Source organism: Enoplosus armatus, chromosome 10 (assembly GCF_043641665.1).
Source record: "Enoplosus armatus isolate fEnoArm2 chromosome 10, fEnoArm2.hap1, whole genome shotgun sequence".
NCBI lineage: Eukaryota > Metazoa > Chordata > Actinopteri > Centrarchiformes > Enoplosidae > Enoplosus > Enoplosus armatus.
This window is the reverse complement of record NC_092189.1, coordinates 25,393,047-25,410,752: the sequence shown is the minus strand read 5'-3', so window position 1 is coordinate 25,410,752 and position 17,706 is coordinate 25,393,047. Positions and strand designations below refer to the sequence as shown.

Here is a 17,706-nt window from a genome sequence, read left to right as displayed (position 1 = left end):
CAGAGAAGAAAAAGAAATGAATCATTCACATCAATATACAGTTTTTGTTCCCTTCACTCAGTGATTTATATCCTGAAAGTAATAATTTGAACCTTTAAATGACTGAAATATATCTGACTTTGTCGCCCCCCCAGTGGTCGTATTATTTATTTATTTAAATACACATTAATTAATATGAATGAATTGAAGATTAATACATAGAAATTGTTCATAAATTGATGCTGAATGTTTTTTTATTTAGTAAAACCACCAAAAACGTTTCTAAAGCTAAATCACCTCTAAGAAGTTTTTTATTTTGGAATTCAGTGTAAATATGTCGTGTGTGTGTTACCTGTTCTTCAGGTGTTGGACGCTGCCGAGACATCTGAACCTGCCATTCACCATGATGGCCATCCTGGTGCACAGAGCCTCACACTCCTCCATACTGAAACACACACACACACACAGTTAATACACACACACACACACACAGACACACACAGACACTCAGGACACAAACTGAGGACACTAGGTGAAAACAAAAAGTTAAGAAACAAAAACTGAAGACACTTACTGAGAGAGACACTGAAGGAGACTAAGAACGCATACTAACAGCACAAAGTGAGGACACTGACCGAGAACACAAACTTTTAATAAGTACACTAACAGAGGACACATATTAATCTCACTAAACATCTACCTGTCCTCAGGTGTGTCTGTCTGTTAGTGGACATATCTGTGTCTCTTTAATGGTGTCTGTCCAACCTGTGTGTGGTGAGGACGGGGCGTCCCCCCTACCTGTGCGAGGTGAGGACGACGGAGCGTCCCTCCTTGATGACGCTGTGGATGCAGTTCCAGAGCGCCCGGCGAGCTTTGGGGTCCATGCCGGTTGTGGGCTCGTCCTGTAACGAGGAGGACAGCCAGGTTGAGGTTGGCCCACAGGTGGAGCAGGAAGCAGAGGGTGAAGGTGAGGAGGAGGGGGAGGAGGGGCATCACTGCTGCCGCCACCTCACTGACAAATAACCAACTCTTCTTCTCTGTTTTTTAGTTCGTTCTTCTTCTCTCCTCAGTAAACAGAGCAGCAGCTCCTTTTTAATCCTCCCTCTGTTACACAACCCCCGCACACGAGCCCCCCACCCTCCAAATCCTACAGTTAAACACCTCAGCTGCTCTCTGATTGGCTGACAGTGATCTGATGCTGTTGTGTAACCCTGTTGACACACAGCTGCTGTAAAATAACTTCATTTAACTCTGTATTTATTACATAGTGTGGTCACATCTTCGTCCTCTTCATCAATACACTGAGTGTTATAACACAAACTCATTAAAATGAATTAGAAGAAGACTTTAACCAACACTCAGTGAGGTGCCGTCCACTCCGTCACACACACACACAAATGTTTGAGGCTTCATCAAGATGTCTGAGCTTGTTTCCTGCTACGACCCAACGGACTGGTTTTAATTAAATATTGTATTTTGTAAAAAACAGATATATTTGATATTTTGGGTGAACTACAAGTCACATGACTGACTGACAGTGTGTGTGTGTGTGTGTGTGTGTGTTACCAGGAAGACGACAGGTGGAGCACCAATCAGAGCCATGGCTGTGGACAGTTTCCTCATGTTTCCTCCACTGTAACTTCCTGCTGCTTTATCAGCGTACTTCACCAGACCCAACTTCCTGATGCCCCACTCCGCCACCTGTCAATCAAACACACTCATCATCGTCATCATTATCATGTCTGTAGTGTGCAGTGACCTCTGCAGTGTACAGTGACGTCTACAGTGTACAGTGTGTAGTGCAGACAGAGCTGAGTGTGTTGTGTGTGTTTTTATTTTCAGACTCACATCACAGACTTCCCTCTCAGGGACTCCTCTAAGGACGGCGTACAGCTCCAGATGTTCTCTTCCTGTCAGCAGCTCGTTGATGGAGTCAAACTGAGGACAGTAGCCCATGTTCTGATGGACCTCATCGATTTCCCTCAGGATACTAGGCACACATACACACACACACACACACACACACACACACACACACACACACACACACACACACACACACACACACACACACACACACACAGTATGTAATCATCCCACTGTGTTAAACACGCCTTGTTCCTGCAGCAGCCATTGCAGAGCAAGACCAGAGAGAAATACACATGACCTTTACTGTGTGTGTGCAGGACTTGCAGGGTCCCTGAGCCGCAGGTTGAGAACCTCATGTAGCTCTGAGATTAAAAGATGGAGCAACACTTCACTGTGTTTTTATTCTAATTAATGAGCTTAACGAAAAACAAACCAGAGCTGTGACTGAGCTCAGATTAAAAACATGGTGGATATGTTAGAGGCTGATTTAGACTCAATACATGAACGAACAGAGTATAAATATGAGATGATACTTTACTTATATTATATTATTAGTTTATATATTATTATCATATAACTAAATATATCAAACTGCTCAGTTCAGTAGTGTTCAATAAGAAGTTTTATCTGAGTAAAATCAATGTAAAGTTAGAAAGGTTTCAGGATGTATCCTTAAAAAAGTCTGAGAATGATTAGTTGATGAATCAATAAATTGATCAGCAGAGAAGTCAGTCCAGATTTTCAGAAAATGTTTCCAATATTTTCCTGGAAAGATCTGTGTAATGTGGTACTAACTCAATTTAAACCCAAGTCAATATGGAGTTATTATTCATTTTTTCTTGGAAACAAATATTCAGATCTTGCTGTGATCTGAATGAAGGACTCTCTTACTGGAATGAATTCATTAGAAGTGAAGAAGAAGTGTTATCATTAATAGTTTGCTTATACATTTGCTGCTTTTCTTTGTCTCAGTTGAAGCTTTGAATCAGATGACTCTTCAACAGAACTCAGATCATATCAAAGTTTGAAGCTGAGCTCTGTGAAGGATTCAGAAACGGAACCTCAGCTGACCTCAGAGTTTCTGTCTGTCAGGATCACTTCAGGTTTGAGTGTCTTAATTAAGTTTTAATCCTTCAGCTGCAACAATAACACTGACCTGAGGTCAGCTTCAGGTCCTGAAACAACCTGAAGAGCTGATCTGAGGTCTGCAGGTTTGTTTCCTGCCGAGTTCAGATTATGATGTGTATTTGACCTCACCTCTTCCCAGCCAGGAAGGCTTCTCCGCTGGTCACCAGCGTGTCTCCTGTCAGCATCTTAAAGGTGGTCGTCTTTCCAGCTCCGTTCACCCCCAGCAGCCCGAAACACTGACAACACGGTTCATGATTATTAGTCATGTTTTTATTAGCTTCAGTATTTTATTCTGAATACATTATTAATTACTGGATGAGTGACGAGTCTCACCTCTCCAGGTGGAATCCCAACACACAGTTGATCCACCGCCGGCTTCTGCTTCCTCTTGAACACCTGCAGGACCAAATAAATGGACTTCACTTATAAAATGGTTCCCAAAGACCCGCTCTAGCTACAGTTTACTCAGTTCATCAACTCATTCTGCAGTTTTAAAGTCAAAGTTTACAGACAACCAACAGGTGACATGATGATGTCACTGTGTCCAGGTGAACCCCCAACCCCTGCATATGTGTGTATGTACTGTATGTGTGTGTGTGACAGAGAGCGTGTATTACTCATGTTGTGGGAACATAAATATGTTTACACAGTCACATTGTGGGAAACACAAATCCCCATAACATAAATGATTAAATTCTAGGATGAAGACTTGGTTCAAGTGGTTAGGGTAGATTAGGGTAGATTAGGGTATGGTTAGGGTAAGGTTAGGGTAAGGTTAGGGTTGGGTTAAGCAAGTGGTGGTTATGGTTATGGTAAGTCTCCAGGAAATGAAATGAATATAAGTCAATGTAATGTACTCTGAGGAAACACCACTGTGTGTGTGTGTGTGTATGTGCACCTTGGTGAGCTGTCGGAGCTCCAGGATGTCTCCGTGTCCGAGGCCGTGGACAATCCTCTGTCTCTCTCTGGCCACGTCCTCGTCCTCCTCACCCAGAGGTCCTAGTTTGGTGAGTTTACTGACCGACCTGCAGACAGACAGACACAAACACACACTGAGCTACTGTAGTAGTGTGTACACGTAGTAGTGTTTGCACAAAGTAGTGTACACAAAGTAGTGTACATGTATTTGTGTACATATGTAGTAGTTTGTACACGTAATAGTGTACACGTAGTAGTGTACACGTAGTAGTGAGTACATGTAGCAGTTGTAGTGTGTACACGTAGTAGTGTTTACATGTAGTAGTGTGACTACATTATAAATGTATGTGCTATGTGGATCAGACTTTTATTTTGAAGGGCACACTAATTGGGGACAAAAGCCGTGTCCCTCATAGGGAAAAAGCTGAGTTTTGGGTCAGTGGTTAAGGTTAGGGTAAGTCTATGTAATGTCCCCAAAGTAAATATGTGTGTGTGTGTGTGTGTGTGTGTGTGTGTGTGTGTGTGTGTACCTGGGTTTGATGCAGAACCTGTACTGGATGAGGACGGTGATGATGAAGAAGACCACTCCCTCCACAGCCATCGCAAACAGGTTCTTGCCCACCATGTCCCACTCCAGAGGGGAGCGGAACCTGTTCTCACCTGAAACAACATCCACACAACCATCAAACAACACTTTCAGTAGCCAATCAGCAACGAGGAACATGGCAGGAAGTCACAGGAAGAGATGGACACACTTATCAAAATAAAATAATACAAGTCTGATGATGGATGGATGTTTACCCTGAAGCAGCATTTACAGCATCAGAAAGCATCATGAGAAACTAAATGTCTCAGACCAATCAGAATCTTAGTATCAGACTCACAGCAGCCAATAAGAAGAACAGCTGCACTTCAGCTGACTCAAGTATATCACATTTTTATTTATTGTATTTTCTGAAAATGACAAATCAAGTATCAGAGTGAAAAATAACATCCATTTCCAAATAAACTAAAACAGGAAAAAACATTTTTAACGACTGGATGTTCAAAATCAACAAACAGCAGCAGCTCGACCAGTAAACAAACAAAGCCAATATTGACCATGTAAACCTGTTTTTTCTCTTCTTGTTAATCATCTCGTGACCCCTCAAGCGGTCCAGACCCACACTGACTTAGACTTAGACTGAGTGTGCATGTGTGTTACCAAATCTCTCGAGGGCGTCGGCCATCGCCTGGTTCTTCACCATGTCAATGAGTCCTCGACCGAGACAGAAGTGAGGGAAGATGAGGAGGACGTTCTTCAGGATGTCGTTGATTCCTCCGATCTCCTGCGGACAGGAAGTTGAACCACATGTTTAGTTTAACTCTGAGCTTTACATTAAAGCTGCAGTTTAACTCTGAGCTTAAAGACTCTGAGATTAAACAGCTGCAATGTATCTCCACATTGACTCACGTTGTTTCCGAACAGCTCCATGACGAAGGTGGAGATGCTGCCGTTGATGCCGATGAGGATGTTGACGCTGGTGAGGACAACGTACGCCGTGCTGGGGATCTTGAAGAAGAAGGAGGCCGGGTACATCAGAGGAGTGATCGACCAACTGAAACCAGAACAGCGAGCAGAGAAACGTTTCTGTCAGAACAGAGAAAACTAAACCCTCTCAGTCTACTTCAGTCAGGAGGAACACGTCGTTATAATGGAGCGCTTCTGTAACTCAACTGCTAAAGGAAAATCACATCATTACAGTTTGAGTGTACCCCAGGGCTGTGTAGTACTGTGTAATAGTACTGTGTAGTAGTACTGTGTATCTGACCCGTAGAGCAGCAGCAGCAGGGCGAGGACCGGCAGGTTGGTGGAGGACACATAGGCTTTTTGTTGGAAACAGATGAAGATGAGGATGACCAGCGTTGCCGGGACGATGTAGTTACACTGCAGAGACACAAACGACAACATCAACACTGACATACACACACACACACACACACACACCCTGTGACACAGAGAGGGCGCGTTTGATTTGTGTCTCACCATGTCCCAGATGAAGTTGGCCACCCAGTAGAGCAGCGGCTGCACTCCGCTGATGAACTGCATGTGTTTGGCTTTACTGACTCGCTCCTGAATGAGGAAGACCACGAAGCTGGCTGGGACGAAGGACATGGCGAAGATCACACAGATGGACACCAGGACGTCCACGGAGGTCGTTACCCTGGAGACAGAAAGGATGACATGTAGGTGATGAAAGATTCCTGATATACAAAACAATGGACTCCAATGACAGGGAGTTCACCCTCATCTGAATGGGGACACCTGTCTGTGGTAGTTCAGGTGAGGTGTCTCAGGTTTGTTTCCTGTCAGGTGTGTTTCCCTGTCCGGTGTGTTTCCCTGTCAGGTGTGTTACCTGTCAGGTGTATTGGGGGTGTCAGGTGTGTTTCCTGTCAGGTGTGTTTCACCTGTCAGATGTGTTTCCTGTCAGGTGTATTGGGGGTGTCAGGTGTGTTTCCTGTCAGGTGTGTGTGTATACTCACAGTGCCACCTGTGACAGCTGCTCCTTGGTCAGGTTCAGAGGGTGGTTGAAAGCACTGATGCCGTACTTGCTGGCGTCTCTTCCTTCGGGCAGGTTTGCTCTCAGGATGCCGTTATTCATCACGTTGATGAAGGACCCGATACTGTGCCAGCCTTTGTTATTGAACCAGATCTGAGGAGAGTTTAACATCTAATTATTCCTGATTAATCATCAGAATCAAGAAAAGGGCACCTGAACACCTGAGCTCTTTCTCAGCATGCTCAGCTGCACACCTGCAGAGCTTCATTCCACATGTCAAGAAGTAAAATATCCTACTTTTCTCGGCTGCAAACTTAAATTAATTTCACATTTTCATTCACAATGAGACAAAATCGACACTCGTCTGGAAAGACTTCAGAAACCCGCTTCTGATGCAGCCGTCGAAGACTTTCAGGTGTAGAACAAAACAGTTATGAAAAATGACATTTAATTCAAATCTACACATTAGAGACACTGAACCAAACTCTGCCTTCTGTCTTTATCGATGACATATATTTTTATTGTTGCCGTTGGAATCTTTCTCTTTGGGTGTATTTGATGTCCTTCTGTGCAGCATTGTTCAGCTTAAGATGTGTTTAAATGTGCTCTATAAAGAAACTTTGCTTATCTACTTATTATATTTGCATCATGCTGTTAAATCGTGTTTCTACATGATATGGGTGAAGTCTTCGTAGGGTCTTCATCAGCAGTGGTTGACGTTGATGTTGCTCACCTTGACATTGTTCTTTGTGTCCAAACCGTTGATGAAACCAGACAGACTGTCGAGGAATCGGTCTGCAGCAGCTCCCTGAAAGCAAAGTGAGACTTTAACATCCAACACTTCGGTTCGTTTGTTGATCTTGAGTTACTTTGCAGTTACAATAAGACATCAACACAACATTCAATTAAGAATTACAAATAAAAATAAACGGGAAAAAAATGTAAAAAACAGAGCCGGCGTGAAAGCTGAGCGTTCAAGAGGCGGAAACGACTGAGACACTTTTAGAGGGTCAGCTCCCAGCGCGTTGATTCGTCCGCCTTTTTCACATCAATTTAATTATGTCGTGGCAAACTCTAGAATTCGTTTTTCCATTCCTTCCACTTTGGATTTGAAGTGTTTTTTTTGCAACATATTTTTCCTTTCGGACCTTGTATCTGTACAAGTGGGCCAGGGCACATGATTGTCCAGTCCAGATGAAACGCAGGTCAGTAAATACAGACACGAACCTTCATCAAACATCAGACTCACAAGAAGAGTTCTTCATCAACAATTCATCAAGACTCTTTTCTCTCGTTTTCGCTCGCATGTTTTTAATCTGAAGAGTCATTTTTAGAGATTTTATAATGAATTACTGACAGTCAGGTCTGTCAGGACTTTATGATCGGATTCCTTGTTTGATGGATTATTGTTGGCTGTGACTCAAATATAAAGATGAACGTCTGTAACTGAAACGTTGTACTGAAACATTTGGCGTCTCTGGCTGACCTTCTGTAACTCAAAGATCTTTCGGACTCGTTCGATGGCGTCGTCAATCTCATTGGCAGGTGGGAGGACCTGAGTGCTCCTGGCGCCCAATGAGAAGCCTCCGTACCTGCAGAGAGAAAAACAAGTTCCAGACTGTGAAAAAAACTGGAAACAACGACTGAGTGAGTTTACAGATTTTCAAAATAAAACCAGAAGAATTAAAAGTACTGACCTGAATTCATTCACCCAGACTTTGTTCTTCAGACTGTGAAACAAGCATTCACACAAAAATGTTTAGTCACTGTGGATACTGTGCATGTGCAGTATTTCTGTGTATTTCTACTGTGATATATCTTCCAGGTGAGTGTCGCACCTCTTGCCGATGATCTGAGCGTAGGTTTTCACCAGGTAGTCGGAGATGTTTCTTCCTGTCAGGTTCTGCAGAGTGTCGCTGGCACTCAGCTTCATCTGAACATCGACAGACGTTTCTCCATTTTAACATTCCTCAAATAAAATAACGTTTCATATTTAAAACATCTTTCATGACAACTTGTTTTTTTATAAAACTGGAAACATTTTTCCAAGAGACTTCACTGATGAAAAATCAGTCCGATAATAAAGTTAAGGGTTTGAAGACATTTGACTGTTTCTGCTTCTCTCCCTTCCCTTTAATACCATACGTATATATATGTTTCAGATCAATGTGGGAATATTGTAAATGATCAGAATTGATTTTTGTCATTTTTACATCAGTGAAGTCATTCAAGATGTCAGATTTTTAATGTGGTTATTTTACTGTGAACAGTTTCTCCACATGGTGACACATAATGTGGTGATGCTGATTCTGTTTGCTGTGAGAGTTGTGTTCTCATATCATATCATATATTATTATATTATGATTCCTTTGAGCTCCAGCGTCATCATCGGGATGAAGAAATACTATATATTTTTTAAATATCTTGGTCTAAAAACGTTCAGGTGGTTAAAACCAAACAACTCATGAGGACACGACAGCAGTGCTGAGTTCAAGTTCAGGTCTGTTTCAGGTGGTCTGACCTCAGGCGGGGGCAGTCCTCCGGCTCCAGCAGGGCAGTCTGGCAGCATCTTCTTCTTGCTGTCGCAGCTGCAGAAACAGGCCGGAGACGGATCCTCCATGGTCCAGTTTGTGGAGCTGAACAGCTGCTGGACACTTTCTGGGACGTCAGGAGTTTGCCAGTCCTCATCGCCCATCGTACAGGGAGCCTCTCTGAAGAAGGGGGGGGGGTCATGAGTCAAACAGGAAAATAGCCAATGATCAGGATTCAGCAGCAAAATCATACCGTTTATCTTTAATGTCATTTGTCAAGTAAAAATGTCCAACAGACCAAATGAATCAATAATCTGTAATACACACACACACACACACACACACACACACACACACACACACACACACACACACACACACACACACACACACACACACACACACACACACACACACACACACACACACAGTGGAGTCCAAAAGTCTGAGACCACTAGTCAAGATTCTTTTTTTGCATTTGTTTGAATGTAATACTATTTGTTTTCATTACAAATGATAATATCAGCTCAACAATTTGAGTGAAAAGTTGAATCTTTGAAAGATGTTCAGGGATTTCAGAGACTCTTAGTCTTTGGTATGTCCCCCTTTTGCATGCAGTCCAGCTGGCATGGACTCCACAGGTTTGTGCCAAACCTGATGACCCATGTTATCCCAGCATGACCTGACAATGTTCCAGAGGGCTTCTTGTGATGTCACAGAAGGCTTGGCTTTCTGAGTCTTCAAATGCCCCCATAAATAGTTCAATAGGGTTGAGGTCAGGTGACTGTGGAGGAAAGTCCATGACAGTCAGGACTCCTTGGTCTTCTTTGGTCTTCAAGTAGTTCTTGCAAAGCTCTGAGGTGTGTTTGGGGTCCTTCTCCTGCTGCAGTATGAATCCCTCTCCACAAAGATGCAGACCAGAGGGTACAGCATGTCTCTGAAGAATGGAGTGGTGCTTCCCCTTGGTCAGGGTGTAGTCGACTTGCTGCAGGGGTCCAACTCCAGAGTAGGCAAACCCCCCCAGACTTGAATATTCCCTGTTTCCCTGTTGGTTTGATCCACTGCAGTATCATTCTCTCTCCTGCTCGTCTCCTTACATACACCCTTCTGTTACTGCCAGAAGTCTCTAACCTGGATTCATCAGTAAATATTCTTCATCCACAGTAAGATGCTGCTCTTTCTTAGCCCACCCCAAGAGTTTGGCCTGGTTTTTCCCTCTGAGAAGTGGTTTAGAAACTGCTACTGGTCCTCTGAGACCACTACAAGACCGCCTTCTTTTGACAGGACTTTTGTTGGTTGGAGTGTGGCATTCTTTATTTAGCAGATTGTGTATCTGTGATGAAGGTGCTTTTCTATCTCTCAGGGAACTAAGCTTGTGGTCACTGTTGGTCTGCCTGATCGAGCTTTGGATACAACTGATCCCGTTTCTGCAAAGCGTTTTAGAGTTCCATGCACTGCCCCCTTAGAAACCTTAAGTCTGGCCATGATTTGACTCTGAGAAAGCCCCTCTTTGCTCAGAATAACAGTTTGACTTCTGACACTTTGACTTAGTTCTGATGCCATGTTTCCCACTATCACAATGCTGCTTAGTGAGCAATGACCTGCTGGAAACTTGAGGCGCAGCCATATTTAGAACAGGTGAACACCGGCTGCAAGCTGAGTTCATGACCGAGCCTCCGATGAGCAGATCAGATCCACCTGAGTGTCATCTGAACGCATGCTTCGATGGAAGGACACAACTCAAAGACATCTGACCTTTTGGACGAAGGAGTTCAGTTGGTCGATGCCACAAATTTACTTAAATTTGATTGCCGACCTAAAAATAGTTCTTCATTTTACCTGTCATAACTAAATGTTTCTGAGCTGATTTTTGTAGATGATTTTTATAAATAGTCAATAGATAATTATTAGAAATGTAAAATTTCTTTTCAATTTTACTGCATTGAATGAGATGAAGTTAAAATAAGATGCAAGTTAAAAAACATATAAATAAAAGGTCACAACCCAAAAAGCCAAAATGTTTTCTTACGGAATGGGATGTCCATCCATGCAGCGAGTCCCGAAGCCCGGAGGGTCCAGCAGAGCGTTTAATAACTTCTGCATGTTGGCGTCTCCAGGAGCGTCGTCACTAACACACAAACAAACTCAAAATTTAACTCGGTTCAGTCTGGGACAGTTTAGTGAAGTGTGGGACAGTTTAGTGAAGTGTGGGACAGTTTAGTGAAGTGTGACACAGTTTAGTGCAGTGTGGGAGAGTTTAGTGCAGTGTGGGACAGTGTGAGCCAGTGCAGGACAGTTGTGTACCTAAAGAAGGTGACCTGGTCCTCGTACATCCAGGGCTGCAACTCCAGACTGGGATATTTTCCAAACGGGGGGACGATGAGACTGAAGACCAGGGCAATGCACACAAACACAGCAGGAAGAACAATCTGCAAAACAAACATTTCCTTTCAGATGAAATTAAAAGTTTGATGAGAAACAATTAATATTATTATTTTATTTACACAGCATACCTGAGCGAAGAAGCCCTTCCTGGAGCGCCGAGCGTACAGAAATCGTTTCCACATCAGAGCCACAAACTGCTGCCTCTTCAGAGTCCAACCTTTCACCTGAGACGATCCTTTACCATCAGTACAGTTCAACCAGTCCGTCTCCCTGCACTCTGAGAGGTCACATGACACAAGTCGCATGATACGCCATCGAAACTTTACTGATACAAATTAGCTATGCTAATGCTAGCACATTAAAAACACCAGTATGCTAACATTAGCCAGGTCTGGGGAGCAACTACAGTATATAATGTAACTGCTAGTGTTAAAGTCGTAGATGTAAATAATGTTTATATAAAACCACCTGGGAGGTCCCAGTCTGATAGAAAGAAGCTTCAGCCTGACCAGTGGGAACATCATCATCATCTGGTGTTTGAGAGCTTTTTGTTATTAAAGAATGAGAACATATCGTGTACCAGGGTCTCCGTCAGACTCGTTGCAGTCGTTGTTGTCGTCCTCTGTTAACGGTCTCAGACAGCTCTGATGGTCTCCTCCCCCGAAGGCGTGAGTCCTCCTCCGCCTCCGAACAGGAAGTGTACCATCTGAACGCGCACACACACACACACACACACACACACACACACACACAGGGTGCAGTGAAGACTTGCATTGATTTCAGTGTTTTTGACTCTTAAACAGTCAGAGGTCACTCCTCACCTGAGGGCACTTCAGTGTCGACTCCATTATCTTCAGCCACTTTCAGGAAAATCTACAAAAACAACCATTTAAAAGAACATTATAATATTTTAATTCGAATAATATATGTATATTGTGTTTACGTGTTGAAAAGCATAATAAAAATATTGTTAATAATGTATTAATAATTGAGCGTTAAGTTTATCTAGTGGTTTCCTTTCAGATGATCTGAGCTGTAAATCACTTCAGCTTCACTGTTCAGAGGCAGCTGCTGTTAATGACTCATGATGAGAAAATATATTTTAATTCATGAATCACAAATGTATGTACAGTCAATAAAGTCTGACATACAGCACAAACAAATATAAACCTGGTTCTGTGCAGCGTTTGTTTCTAATCATCAGTTGAAAAGACGCTCAGTTTATGTTTGACTGCTGACGCAGATGGACGAGGAACTTCTTCCTCTCTGAATCACATTAAACATCAGACTCAGGAAATAAAAACCACGTCACCTCCTCCAGGGTGGTGTCAGACACTCCATAGCTGGAGATACCGAGGTCGGGCAGCTTGTGGTCCAGGTCTTTGAAGAGCTCCACGAAGGCTCCGTCCTTGGCAGCGCTGTACGGAAGGACGTAGGTCAGCTCGTGGCCGAGGTCCTCCACCAGGCGGGCGGCGGGGACGTGACACAGGATAAGACCCGAGACCAGGGACACGTCGGGGGGTGCGAAGGGGATGTCACAGATGGACGCCGCGGGGCCGTTCTCTGAGGACGGAGACATGAGACACAGATCAGCTCCACCTGAAGGTGAATGAATCAGACGCTCTGCAAGGACAGAGAGCTCACCGATGGTAGCGGCCTCACTTTCATGTTCGCTGCCGAGTCCTGCGTCACTGCTGCTGACCGAGGCGCACTCCTCCTCCTGAAACACACACAGCACAGCATTCAAATACTGCACAGAGAGGGCAGAATACTGCACAGAGAGGGCAGAATACTGCATTAAAATACTGCACCGAGAGGGCAGAATACTGCATTAAAATACTGCACTGAGAGGGCAGAATACTGCATTAAAACACTAAATACTGTACAGTGATGCAGTGATGTGTGGCTGAGACCTTCTTGGTGAAGGACACGGTGCTGGACGAGTTCCTGCAGGAGCTGAGCGACGGCTCCGGTTCTTTCTTCACCAGCGTCAGGTAATAACCCGTCCCCAGCTGGTTCTTCAGGTACAGAGACGAGCCCACACAGCACAGCTTCCCGTGGGAGATGATGGCGATCCGGTCTCCCAGGATGTCCGCCTCGTCCATGTGGTGTGTGGACAGGATGATGGTCCGGCCTGACGGAAGACAGGGAGTTAAATTAAAGTGAATAAAAATGACCAAACTTAATATCAGTGATTAAACCGACCCATCAGGACAACTCACCCTGTCGGTACTTCAGCAGCAGATCCCAGATCCCTCTGCGAGCGTAGGGGTCGACGCCGGCCGTGGGCTCGTCCAGGATCACAACCTTGGATCCCCCGACGAAGGCCAGAGCCACAGACAGTTTCCTCTGCATGCCGCCGGACAGCGCGCTCGTCCTGGAGGTGCGTTTGTGCGGCAGCCCAGTGTCCTGCAGGATCTGCTCGATCTCACCTTTCACCTGCTGCTCTGACAGGCCTTTGAGCCGGCCGTAGAACCAGATGTGCTCCTCCACCGTCAGCCTGCAGGGGGCGCAGCAACAGATGAACAAGGTCACAAACCTTTGAAAACTAAAACAAAGTGAATACAAACTGACTGACCACTGACGAGCATCGTGTTGGAGGACTCACATGCTGAAGAGGACGTTGTGCTGTGGACAAACTCCCAGACTCTGTCTGATGGCACTCAGCTCGGTCCGGATGTCTCTGCCCATAATGTAGGCAGTACCAGACGTTGGAGGGAAAAGACCAGTCAGGATGGACCTGTAGGTGAGGCAAGAGGAGATTATTCAGATAGACGTACCGGATCTGTGCCTGTTTCTAACCCTGTATCTGTGTCTGCTTTGTATTGGTTCCTCTGCCTGTATGTTTCTGTACCTGCTACAGGTGTACTATCAGTATTCGTGGACTGGTTGATGTTGTCTTTTACTCACATGGTGGTGGTTTTTCCGGCTCCGTTGTGTCCCAGGAAGGAGGTGATTTGTCCCTCGTAGAAGCCGAGCGTCAGTCCGTCCACAGCCAGCTTCTTCCCGTGACGATAAACCTTCACCAGGTTCTCGATGTAGACGCCGGGCTCCAGGTGAGCCGGCTCCTCCTCGATGCACACAGCTGGAACAACAGTGTACACACACATTACTGCTCTGTTCAGGAAGCCTCTTTCAGATCAAGTTTTGTAGACTACTTATAGGAGAATGAAAGTGACATCTGTTTTCAGATTGTTCCCTTTGCTCATTATGGTCAGAGTTGTTTATTTGTTGCTTCTGTGAATGCAGCTCTGTATCGCCACCATCTGGTTACTCTGCATCACAGCTCACCTTCTGGGTTTCCTTTCTGGCTCAGAGGGACTTTGTTGGACTTCCCATCTTTCTCTCCGAACCAGTAGGACTTGGTGAAGGGGAAATACCAGGGTCGAGGGATCCCGTACTGACCTGAGACACACAGCAAATACATTTTCAGCGTTTCTGTGTGTAGATTAGATGACTTTAAAAAGAAAAAGGAGCTGAAGCAAAGACACTCGACTCCCATGTGTCTGTTAAGCACATGTTAAAACTTGAAATAGAAGTTCAGGTGTTGATTGCAGCTCGTCTGTGTGTGTTACAGCTAAAAAGGATGTTAGCTCTCACCTGGAAACACGGCCTCAATGTACCAGGTGAGGACTCCGTACAGGAAGGAGTCGAAGTACATGATGATGATGGCGGTGCGGAGGCTGAAGTCGTCCTCCTCCAGAGGACTCGACACCAGGTTGTTCCACTGGATACCGACTCCCTGCTCCTCGAACAGAGCAAAGTATTCACAGCCGAACCCGAACGCCACGGGGGACAGGAGGCTCTGCAGGGGAGGAGGACATGTGACTCACTCTGTCCAATAACAACACAGCATCATAACAAACGTATCAAAGTTTGTTGGTCTTACAGCGAAGACTTTGGCTCCGAAGCCAATGTAGTCCTGCCAGGCGACGCAGAGTACGTAGGGCAGGTAGAGGGTGAAGTAGATGATACCTCCGCAGGCGGCGGCTAGGTTAGCGCGGGCGAACGCCGTGCTGAGGAGGAAACACTGCATGATGGTTACCACGGCGAAGGACCCCAGAAAGAGGAAGACCACGCCGGGGTCACTGTAGGGCAGCAGGTTCCCCATCTAAACAGGACACAACAAGTTCAGGACAGTCAGTCACATCACATTGGAGACCTGTATGCAGGTATACTGGGGCCCCTGAAGGGAAGCAGGTGGTCCCTCTGTTCACAACCCAACAACTTTAGAGCAAGATCACTACGATGAAATATACTTTACATTGTGTCCAGCTTCATTTATATTTGAGACTTCATGAACAGAACAGTACAAAGCAGCTGCGTCACGTCACCTCATCCAGTCAGACGTCAGGGTACAGGAGGAGAAATGCTAAATACGATATCTATTATTCCCCGTACTGTCTTTCTCCCACATTACATCATAAACAATAATAGAATTTGCAGCAGGTCGATACTTTTCCGGAATATTGCAATCTTTGGATTAGGGCTGCAAATAACAATCTGCTGATTAATTTCTTGATTACTCGTTTGGTCTATGAAAAGTAAGAATTTCCTAAAACCCAAATTTCCAAAATAGTTGCTGACTAATTGATTAATCGACTAATTGTTGCAGCTGTACTTTTTATATTTGTGTATTTGTAAATGCTATTATTTTGTTATGTATTGACAGGTTTTGTGTGTCGTCACCTTGAGCAGCAGCACCAGCAGTCCAGCGCTGATCAGCAGAGGAATCAGGCTGCTGATGAACCAGCTGAACCACAGGATGCCGTTGTTCAGTCCCATAATCCTCATCGTCTCCTTCAGCCTCGCCTCCTTCTCATACACCACACTCTTCAGGATGATCGCCACTGAATACATCCAGGCCAGAGTCATGAAGAGAGGCATGGAGCGGCTCATCACCCGCAGGAAACTGAGACGGAGGACATGAAGGACAGATTAGTGGTGAGACGACTCTGCAGACCAGAGCAGGTGAAAGCTGGTGAATATTCTTACATGTCGTCTACGTAGCAGGGATATGGCATCTGCTGGATGTAGACGCCTGTCTTCTCCTTGGTGCCCGTCATCGCTCTGATGATGCCTTGCTCAATAACGTCCTGCAGGTATGAAAACCCGCCCCAAATGTACCGCATGTCCTCAAAAGGGTCAGCACGAGGACCTGGGTCCCAGTACCTGAAGAGGAGGAACAGACCGAAATTAAATTTATTTCACGTGAACTTTAAAAACACAACCACGTCGTGTTTCAGGATGGGACGTGATTGGCCAGCTGTATCACTGTAATTCAGTCTCACAGTTGACACTTTTTTCACTGTGATTTATGATGATCTATCTGAAAATATCTTCTTGTAGGGTGGATGATTTTAAAGTAAAATAGTTTATACTAGATCTACACCAAAATGTATCCCCAACACTAAAACCCCAAATAAATTGGGCAACCCTAGCCATGACCACTACATGCCTACCCCCGACTTTAAGGTGACAAAATCCACCAGTACCTCTGAAGCTCACTAATTAACACGTTATATCTTGTTTGTTTAATCTGTACAAAAAGTGAATGAACGACACGCTGTAGATTTACAGGAGGTCATGTGACTTCCTAACATGTTAGTCAGTGACCTTTAGGAGGTGCTGCCAGATGGATCTTGTTATCGTTGGACAGAGCCAGGCTAGCCGTTTCCCCCTGTTTCCAGTCTTTGTGCTAAGCTAAGCTAACTGACTGTAGCTTCATAATTAGCTTACAGACTGACAGATCAATCTGAACATCTGACTCTCAAAGAGGAAGAGAAGAAGAGGATATCACTAAATGTTGCTTTCACTGTTCGTTGAACTCTTTGTCCTTAAATGGCAGATGAGTCCCCACAATGACTGTATACAAACATGCCTCTCAGGGTGGCTGAGGTCGTTCCCACCATTCAGGAACAGGAACGCTTTCATCCGCGCGTGTGTGTGTATGTCCTTACGCGTCTTTGATCTTATTGGTCCGCTCCACGTTGTCAATGTCCATGCGGATCTTGTAGTTGAGTTTGGCCGGCAGCTCTGTGGCATTCAGGTCGACGTCCGGGAAGACGATCCCCGCCCAGAACTTCCTGTCCTCCAGCAGCAGCATGGACTGGTTGACTAGTCGCTCCTCAGTGGAGACCGGCTCCAGTTTGTCCAGGTTCACACACTAACACACACACACACACACACACACACTGATTACATGATTTAAAGCTCTGGTAGGGCATGCTGACGCTGAACAGAAATCATATCACTTAGATTTTTTTATAAAAGGTTCTAACAACAGGTAGTAACCTTAAGACTGTTGCCAGATCCAATCTTAGTACTAGCTCTAAACCTAAAGTCAACATTAAAAC

The 17,706-nt window shown here is 44.8% G+C and overlaps 1 protein-coding gene across 1 annotated transcript in view; it reads right to left on the bottom strand.

Moving 5' to 3' along the window:
- The window catches only part of abca1b (ATP-binding cassette, sub-family A (ABC1), member 1B), a 40,018-nt gene that overhangs the window by 1,815 nt on the left and 20,497 nt on the right, over nucleotides 1-17,706 (bottom strand). Inside the window, exons 13-47 of the mRNA XM_070912947.1 lie at nucleotides 17,311-17,516; nucleotides 16,346-16,522; nucleotides 16,040-16,262; nucleotides 15,240-15,461; nucleotides 14,951-15,155; nucleotides 14,642-14,755; nucleotides 14,261-14,435; nucleotides 13,959-14,090; nucleotides 13,573-13,850; nucleotides 13,264-13,484; nucleotides 12,997-13,067; nucleotides 12,663-12,867; nucleotides 12,172-12,223; nucleotides 11,931-12,056; nucleotides 11,479-11,627; nucleotides 11,270-11,394; nucleotides 10,995-11,093; nucleotides 8,956-9,145; nucleotides 8,273-8,367; nucleotides 8,132-8,164; nucleotides 7,921-8,026; nucleotides 7,168-7,242; nucleotides 6,418-6,587; nucleotides 5,921-6,098; nucleotides 5,706-5,821; nucleotides 5,348-5,492; nucleotides 5,099-5,222; nucleotides 4,425-4,554; nucleotides 3,875-4,001; nucleotides 3,310-3,372; nucleotides 3,106-3,212; nucleotides 1,828-1,969; nucleotides 1,546-1,680; nucleotides 778-881; nucleotides 332-424 (exon numbers count right to left, since the gene is read on the bottom strand). Of these exons, the coding sequence (XP_070769048.1) occupies nucleotides 332-424; nucleotides 778-881; nucleotides 1,546-1,680; nucleotides 1,828-1,969; nucleotides 3,106-3,212; nucleotides 3,310-3,372; nucleotides 3,875-4,001; nucleotides 4,425-4,554; nucleotides 5,099-5,222; nucleotides 5,348-5,492; nucleotides 5,706-5,821; nucleotides 5,921-6,098; nucleotides 6,418-6,587; nucleotides 7,168-7,242; nucleotides 7,921-8,026; nucleotides 8,132-8,164; nucleotides 8,273-8,367; nucleotides 8,956-9,145; nucleotides 10,995-11,093; nucleotides 11,270-11,394; nucleotides 11,479-11,627; nucleotides 11,931-12,056; nucleotides 12,172-12,223; nucleotides 12,663-12,867; nucleotides 12,997-13,067; nucleotides 13,264-13,484; nucleotides 13,573-13,850; nucleotides 13,959-14,090; nucleotides 14,261-14,435; nucleotides 14,642-14,755; nucleotides 14,951-15,155; nucleotides 15,240-15,461; nucleotides 16,040-16,262; nucleotides 16,346-16,522; nucleotides 17,311-17,516 (4,913 nt within the window). The remainder of the gene's footprint in view (nucleotides 1-331; nucleotides 425-777; nucleotides 882-1,545; nucleotides 1,681-1,827; nucleotides 1,970-3,105; nucleotides 3,213-3,309; nucleotides 3,373-3,874; nucleotides 4,002-4,424; nucleotides 4,555-5,098; nucleotides 5,223-5,347; nucleotides 5,493-5,705; nucleotides 5,822-5,920; nucleotides 6,099-6,417; nucleotides 6,588-7,167; nucleotides 7,243-7,920; nucleotides 8,027-8,131; nucleotides 8,165-8,272; nucleotides 8,368-8,955; nucleotides 9,146-10,994; nucleotides 11,094-11,269; nucleotides 11,395-11,478; nucleotides 11,628-11,930; nucleotides 12,057-12,171; nucleotides 12,224-12,662; nucleotides 12,868-12,996; nucleotides 13,068-13,263; nucleotides 13,485-13,572; nucleotides 13,851-13,958; nucleotides 14,091-14,260; nucleotides 14,436-14,641; nucleotides 14,756-14,950; nucleotides 15,156-15,239; nucleotides 15,462-16,039; nucleotides 16,263-16,345; nucleotides 16,523-17,310; nucleotides 17,517-17,706) is intronic.